Source organism: Coloeus monedula (genome assembly GCF_965178545.1).
Source record: "Coloeus monedula genome assembly, chromosome: 7".
NCBI classification, from domain to species: Eukaryota; Metazoa; Chordata; class Aves; order Passeriformes; family Corvidae; genus Coloeus; species Coloeus monedula.
Genome location: NC_138787.1, coordinates 20353158 through 20361254, shown reverse-complemented (window position 1 = coordinate 20361254; position 8097 = coordinate 20353158). Strand labels below are relative to the sequence as shown.

Sequence of the window (8097 nt, the reverse complement as noted above, 5' to 3'; positions counted from 1 at the left end):
GTCCGCTCGCCCCCTGGGTAAGTGTCCTCTAAACAGCATCCTATTTTTTCAAGCCTTTGGGAACCTCTGGAGCAATTTTTCCCCCTAAAATCGGTTTTGGTCGCTGTCGTACGTACGGAGAAATAATGGGATTTTTGATACAGCTAGCGCCCTAGACATAGTGCTAACCTGTTACTTCACTTGCAGGCATTGTCTAGAAAATCTCTTCTGCTTGTGTCTGTTTTCTTTTTCGTCTTAAAAAAAATGAAATACCTGTTTTCCATTGAAATCGTTAATCCGTTGCGTTTACACGCGGGTGTAAATCCACTCAGCAGTGGAAATGAATCGGTAAGCTACCGTTTTGAAAAAAGCCGCTAACAAAGAAAGCGTTCTTTCGTTACCGCGACCTTCATTTTCTTTACAAGGGGAAGAAAATAAATCGCAGGTAGCCGTGGGGACAAAGAGACGATCTGGGCACTGACCCGGCAATTCTCGATCAGCGACCCTGTATTGCTTATCGGAACGCGGTGTCCGCCAGGAAAGAGCTGAACATCTGGCGAGGAGCGAGGGCTGCTCCTACACCTTCCTTTCCCCAGACAGACATGCTTCTCCTGCCATTTGCACCACTAAAGCGACCATGGGCACGGGCGATCGCTGGTTAGTGCCGGAGCACATACTGGCCCAGATTTGCTGAAACGTGTGTGTGCAAATACACATGTATGTGGCGCTTGTCATTGGACCTGGGCAAAACGCACCTTTGTGGTGGCGGGGTTTTGTCTGTCAGTCTTTCCTGAATGCTTAGCCTGACGTGGTAAAGCCGAGAAGCGGGCTCTGTTTGGGATTGTAGGTCATTTGGGCTGGTGATTTCGAAGCCCGCTTTGCACGCTGGTCTCCATTTGATGCGAGACGTGTAACTGCCCTGCTCAGTGGCCACCGATATAATTGCTGTAGTCTTCATGCTCTGCTAAATCCGTCATTCAGGCGCGGGGGGTAGCGCCCTGGAATCTAGCGAAGGGAAGATTTTTCTCTTCAGTCTGTTGAGGCATTTTCCCGGTTCGGCCGGCGCCTGCCTGTCCTGCCGCCGCCCCGGGACCTGAGCGGCTGCTGCCCGCTGGCGTCTGGACGGGACTCCGGTGCGGTGCTCCAGGAGACTAGACTACTAAACCCGCCTGTTCTTCCTTCCAGCAAATTCCTTGCTGCCCACCCCTCAGAGGAATATCGAGAAAATACGAGCTCCGAGGACCGGGGCTTTTCTGAAAGGATGGCTTCCTCCGCTCCCTCGTCCTCCAACGATGCTCCGGACCCCACCCCACCTAATTTGCGACCCACAAGTAGGTTTTAATATTTTCTTCGTTTTAAGTGTTTTGGAGGCTTTCTCCACTTAGGCTCAAAAAAACGAGTTTCGAAACGAAATTATGCATCTGTGAAGCCCTGTTCCGCGCCATTAAGCAAAGTGCGGAAAGTGCTCTACACAAAGAAACCATCTTCGTACTGGGAACAGGAGAGGTCGGTCCGTGGCGAGTAAAACGCTGTGAGGAAAAGCCCACCTTAGTGGCCAACGCTGTCTTTATCTTACAGCCGCCTTTGAGAGATATAGACAATAAACTGACCTCCCAGATGGACAAAAAATCGGGATGTTGGAAGGGGTGTGGAGAAAATTAATCCGTTAAAGGGCGAAGTTACACCAGGATATTAAAGCGGATGTCTCCCCGCTACATTTTATAAATGCTAATGCTGCAGCTTCCTTTCAGCCTACGCTGAAGCCTGTAATCAAGCGAAATTTGGATGCTAATTGCAGCTTTTCAAAGCGTTATATTCCTAATTGCTCTGAATTCGCCTTGAGTTATTGAGGTGTGAGTGGGAAGCAAAGGCTGCTGCAGGTGGATAGAGAATCAATTTATAGCCCTCCCAGGCAGTTCAGACCATCGCCTACAGAAAAAAAGACAATAATAATTTAAAAAAGAGGCTAGATGCTATAAAGATCGGAGACAAAGAGCGAATAACAGTAAGAAATGAACGGTTGTCAGGGACAGCAGAGCGGGTAATAGCTTTTACCCTGAAAGAGCTACGAGGCATAAGCATCGGAGTCATTATTGTCATTATTCTGAAACTGGAAAAAAAAACGGGGGAGGGGGCGAACGGCAGCACTGGGTCTTGTTTCAGGCGCGCGTGACAGGCACTGCTGCCTTCGACTGAGGTGTCACACGCAGAAATCGAATTAATTTGCAACACGGCTAAAACTAAGATAACCTCTGGCAGCAGCACCCAGCCCTGCCCACACAGGCTCCCCGCCCCCGGGCACTCTCAGCGTCCCTGCCGAGAGGGCTCCTCCGCCCGGTCGGGAGCACCGTGCCGCTTCCCCCTCCCCGAGAGTCGGGCCGCTGTCCTCCGTGCTTGGGTGAGCCGTCCTCGTCCCGGTTCCTCTGAAATCTTCTCCCCTCATGCCCCAGCGCCAGGTCAGCGCTCCCTCTCCCCCGGTCGCCCTCCGGGGTCCATCGCTGCCGGATTTCTGGCTGCCCCTTGCCGCGGGCGACGGACCGGAGAGGCCCGGCAGTGCCCGGCGCCGCGCTTGGTGCACCCTCCAACCGCGGTCCTGGGCTTCGTTCCCTGCTTCCCGTGGGCTCAGTCCGGGCCGACCGGGGCGTTCCCGAGCCACGACTCCAGGGGCTGGGAAGCAGCCTGTTCCCTCTGGGGTGCGGTCCTAGTAGGGCCGTCGGCAGCCCGTCAGTCCGTCCGAGGTTCGGTGATGCGAGTCCGATCATCTAGTCAAATACTATTTTTCACCCAATTAATTCCTGAACTCTTTTGTGACCCCATTTCACGCCACTTTATTTTAAGCTGCTACTTCCCTGGAGCCCCGCCAGTAAATGATGAGATGTCGGGTCCCGGGTGCCTTCCCCTCTCCTCTGGGCAGGCCAGCATGTCACCTCGGTGTCATCCGAGCCTCAGCTGCCCCGCGCCCAGCGCCGCCGGGCTCGGAATCAGCCATTTCTCACGGCGATGGAGCCGTGCGGGGGTGACCGGGGTGGGGCGCGGCGGCCGGACAGCCCCGCCGCCCCAGGGGAACAAATCTGCTCTCTCTTCCAGCTTACGACTCGTGGTGCGGTGTGGCTCACGGGTGCACCAGGAAGATCGGGCTGAAGATATGCGGTAAGTGCGGCCGTGCCTCCCCGTACGACACCCCACACACCCACGCGTGACTACGCGGCCGCCCCGGCGGGGCAGCCCCGGCCGAGCGCCCCCGAGCCCGGCCCCGCCTCGGGCGCCCCCTGCCGGCCGCAGGGAGGCTCGGCGGCCCCGGCCCCGCCGCTGTGCCTCCCTTGGGCTGGCGGTGGCCGAGGTTTTGTCCGCCGGAGAGCGGAGGGCTGCGGCCCCGCTGCCCCTCCTGCCACACACGGGGGTTGCGGGCGCCGGGCGCTCCGGGCGAAGAAAGTGCAGGAGCCGGCGGGAAGGAAGAACGGGGGGCGAGGGACCAGTTCGCCGCCTCTCACTGTCTGAAATTTTTCAACCTTATCTGACTAGAAAATACGGATCTCCTGGGGAAAAAAGATTAACGAGAGCCTTATTAAAGAGCAATTCGTCAGCTTGCTGGGCTGGTAAGATAGCGCTGGCAGCCAGTCAACGCGCAGGCACATGAAATGCAGAAGGGAAACAAATGCACAATCAGATCGCAACGTTATAGCAGGAGATTCATTTGCAGATAACAAGCTGTCTTCCTTCTCTAGATTTCTAAGTAGCGTCTTCGCTTTCAGAGACTAACAGTCAAATCTTCATATTGTGATGGAGAGAATCATTCAGTTTAGCCCATACCCCCTACACATAGAAATTATTTCCCCTTTTCCCCTCTGTCTCTTTTGGGGAGATGGGATATACGTCTTGGGAGAAACAAACCTTTTTTTCAATGCAAAGGAACATTTAAACCTCTTTCCCTTCTTGCTTGAGTCGAAGTTCATTCACTAAACGTTTTGTCATCTGGAAGTTCGAACAGGAAAAGAATCAGGGTGCAAATGTTTAGCCCTGTGTCTGTGAGAGATTTCACTGGTAGCCGCTGGCGACATTAACGAGTAGTCGCTTAGTTCTATAAATAGCTCCTGATCTGGGTTTAATGGACCATTTGCCTACCAGTCCCCTCAGTGGCTGGAGCGATGGGCATTTTCACCATCATTTTAATTTAGCCCGGCAAGCAGAACTGATAAAGTAACGCGCTGTTAAGCTTGTTCCGTGTTGCTAGACTACCGGGGTTAGAGAGGGACAGTGCAGCTTCTCTCAATGAGATCAAATACGCTGAAAATGAAATATCCCACCATTTTGGATTTGAAAAAGGCATAAGAGAGCTTAGTGAAGGCTTTGTGAAGGGAGTTCAAGACAAGCTGTATTTTTGGTTGTGGTTTGGTGCTCAGTTTTCCTTGATTGGCTCTTTTCTGTTTTACATGAAAAATATACTCTGAATAGTGAGTGACGCCAGTTTGGAATGCTCGGATTTGATCGCGACCACTGTTTTTGCTTGTATGAGCCCTCCTATTTGAATCGAACACCTTCACAAAGACATGCAGGGAAGGTTGCCTATGGTAAACAGAATGGAGTATTAAGGTTGCCAAGAATTCTAATTACACATGCTAAACGAGTTGACGTTTGACTGTTGCAGATGATCTCTCCTTGTCCTTACCTTTCGCAAGACATTATTCCGGACCCTAAATATTGTATAGTCACAAAGGCGCCTTGGAATTGTTCCTTCTGTGCGTATCACACTGAAGTCGATTAATTTTGAATGCAAACTTCAAATAAGGGTTGACCTCAGAGAAAAGGCAGGTCTTGAACAATGAGTTGGTTCTTCCATCTGGGTTGTATATTATGTGTTTGACATTTATAATAATTACGTATCCAAGATGTATGTAATTTCTTCTCAAATAACTGACCGATTTAAGGATTAGCTTTGTTTCCTTTCCTGGTTGAAAGCCCCCGCCTGAAAAGAGTGCTGCTGCTGCCACCACCACTACCCCCTCCCCCCCCCACATCTCCCCCCCCCCCCGCCCGCTCTTCGTCTCTGCACATATCCACTTAAAAAAAAAACCCAAAAAACCAAACCAACAAACAAACAAACAAAACCAAAACAAAAAACCACCCAAACACAAAAAAACACCCCCAAACCCCCATTTTAAAGTGGTTTAATGAACAGTCACAGCGGGCAAAATACGCGCAGATTCACCCTGTGTCTGGATTTGTATGCTATACCTTTCATTCCCACCCTGGCAGTTGTTATTGCTGGGACTGATCCTGTGGACATTTGCTTGGCATCAGTGGAAGTGCTCAACGTAGTAAAATTGCTCAGGTGAATCTTCAGCCGTTTGGCCGCCGCCAGATGATGATTCCAAGCCCAGTGATCAACGCGGAAGAGTGAGGTTTCAAAAGCAGCCCATGTATGTTAGAAACTCGGCTCGTCTCCGGAGTCCGTGGGATCCATGCTGCCAAGTCACGTAGGTGGTGCTAAACACCCCGACCGCGGGGGGGGACCAGGATTTCCTGCAGCTGCCTCCGGCGTGCATCCCCCGACGGCTGCGGTGCGCGCCGGGACTCGGCAGGTCTGTCCCCGCCTCGGAAGCTGAGTGTCCCCCCAGGGCTGCGAGGCCGAGGGGGACACACACACCTGCCTTTGTGCGAGGCCTGATGTGAAATCACGCTGAATTTGTGGTCACGTTGCGCACCGAGGGACTCCCTCGCCAGTCTGGTGTCACTCGGCTTTTGAAAACTTGGTGTCTTAAAGCGCATCGATGAAAATGCACCTGCGGGACGGACCTACTGTTGAGAAAGGCTGCGCTGTCTGCTTCTCCAGGAGAAGCAGCATGGACGCTATTTCATTCTCTGCTACTTGCTGGAACTCTACTACACCGGCCTCACTTTTCACGTAGGACACATATGAAAGGTCGGCTACAGTCATGCTCTACTCCCCGGGCGCGGAAGGAGTCCTCGAAGGCCGGCTGTCACGCTTCTCTGTAGCCCGGGACGGCGCTGGGGAACGTCCCATACCCTCCCTCGGGAAACGAGACGGTCCAGCGGCTCCAGAGCGCGGGCTGTCCCTGCCCCCCAGGCTCCCCCTTATACGGAGTCTCCAGGTCCACGAGACATTGCCGTGGCCGAGGGACTTGGGCGAAGGGCACGTTATCTATAGCCGGATGAGCTGATGTCGGGTGACAGCGAGATCCTGCCTACAGGCTTTTTTTGTCCTCTAATCTCCGCCCTCGAGCCTCCCCAGCGCGGCCGCGCAGCCCCGCGAGCCCCACGAGGCGCCGACTGACAGGCCCCATGCGCAGTCGCTTCGAGCCCCAGCTGATCCCCGCCGCCGGCTTCGGGACATGATAAAGGGGCCGGGGAGCCTCCGCGGGGAAGAACAGCCGCGGAGTCGTTCGGGCAAGGGCTGAGCTCCCTGCCCGCAGCGTCTGGTTAGGTCAGACCCTTTAGCGAAGCCACGGCCACGCTGAGCCCGATAAGAGTTAACTGGAGGCAACTGCAGCCTTTCTCTGCTGCTGAAGCTGTGCTCCCTCCTTTCCCAGCCTCTAAGGAATGCGTGTCTGCACCTCGAGGAGAGCGCCTGTTGTGCGAGGAGCACGACTCTTGAGGGAAGCGGAGCAGACGTCTCTTCTCACGGAACCCGTCCCACTTTTTTAGGCTCTAAGTGGCACTGCCACTGAGAACCTAAAAAAAAAGACAGATGGAGGAAAAAAAAGCAAAATGAAGCCTCAAGACCTTGTAAAAGAGGATGCATAATTCAGTTTACACTGCACCTGCTTCGATATCAGCTGCTCCTCCTAATAGCACTAGCTGTTGCAGGAGCTAATGATCGCTGCAAGAGCCATTAGAAGCAGTAACAACATAACTATATGTATATATATATATATATATATATATATATATATATATGGACGGCTACTCCTATGCACGAAGAGAGTTTCCCTTAAATAGTCTTTGTTTTCGTAAAAGCATCACAGAAAAAGACTAATCAGTAGAAGATCAGAATTAAAAGGCAAAACGTGAAGTGTTCACTGAAAGTATGGCTCCGACGAACTTACCTGTGAGCGACCCTCCTGGAGACTCGCATTGGGTGCCCGACTGATGCAGAAGGGGCTGCCAGCCGAGTGCTCCGTTTTCGGTAGCTCTTTCCTGACTGCCTGGCTGGCAGCAAGGTCCGAGGCACAGGGAGCCATCGGCCCAGCAGCTCACTGTCGCTCCCTATTGCTCCCCAAGATTCAGCCCCTACTCCTACCCAAGGTGCAGGGGTCCCCTATGGGCCGGCGGTGGGCGCCCGATGGGAGTCGCCCACAGTCCCGGTCCGCTGTCACGGCTCCGGAGAGCAGGGACACATGGCTGGAAAGCGGAAGGCGCCGGACAGAAGCGGCATCGGGGGACGTGGGTGAGCGAATTCAGGATGCTGTTTTTCCTGCCTGCTAAGCCCTCCTTTCTGGCGGATATCCCCAGCCGCGACGAGCCTCGGTTTTGATTGTTGCTTGCTTTAAAAGAAAAGAAAGAATAAAGGAGACCGGCGCCGCCGTAGTGCCTCTTCCAAACATACAGGCATGCTCTCTGTAACCTGGAAGGTCAAACTCCGATGCTTTCCTCAATGACGAAAAGCCCAACACTATGCGTGTTTTAGTGGGCATCATAGATTTAATAGATCAAATCCAGAAAATTAATTGTTCTCCCTGCCTTGTTAAAGTAGACAGATCTCATTACTCGCCGCGGTCTCTGCGTGGCTCCCGCCCCCATAATTCTTGGGGTGAGTGGGTTTATTATTGCCGCGGCATATAACAGCGGCAGTTGTGTTCGGGTTCTGGGCGCCAAAGATGCGTTTCCGGTGAGAGGGGAGCTACTAAAACCTCCGGGGATGATTACTGTTAGCATCAAAGCATCTTTTCAGGTGGAAAATCTGCATCAGTACTTACTGATAATAGAAGGTGGGGTTATATGAGTGCTACTGGTGTACTCAGAGCTCTAGCACTCTCAGGACGGCTGCTCCAGAATGGCTGCTTGTTCTCATGCCTTTTGTGCATGTGTGAGAGCACCACGAGGAGAACTGAAAATGGCCCTGATTTTAATCATACATCATTGCCCCTGTCTGCTAGGTCC

The 8097-nt window shown here is 53.0% G+C and overlaps 1 protein-coding gene across 1 annotated transcript in view; it reads left to right on the top strand.

Annotated features, from left to right (window-relative positions):
* Positions 1 to 1240: 1240 nt before the first annotated feature.
* GAD1 (glutamate decarboxylase 1) overlaps positions 1241 to 8097 on the top strand; it is a gene marked incomplete at both ends in the record, with an annotated part of 28251 nt that continues 21394 nt past the window's right edge. Inside the window, 2 exons of the mRNA XM_082285408.1 lie at positions 1241 to 1310; positions 3067 to 3129. Coding sequence (XP_082141534.1) covers positions 1241 to 1310; positions 3067 to 3129 — 133 coding nt within the window. The remainder of the gene's footprint in view (positions 1311 to 3066; positions 3130 to 8097) is intronic.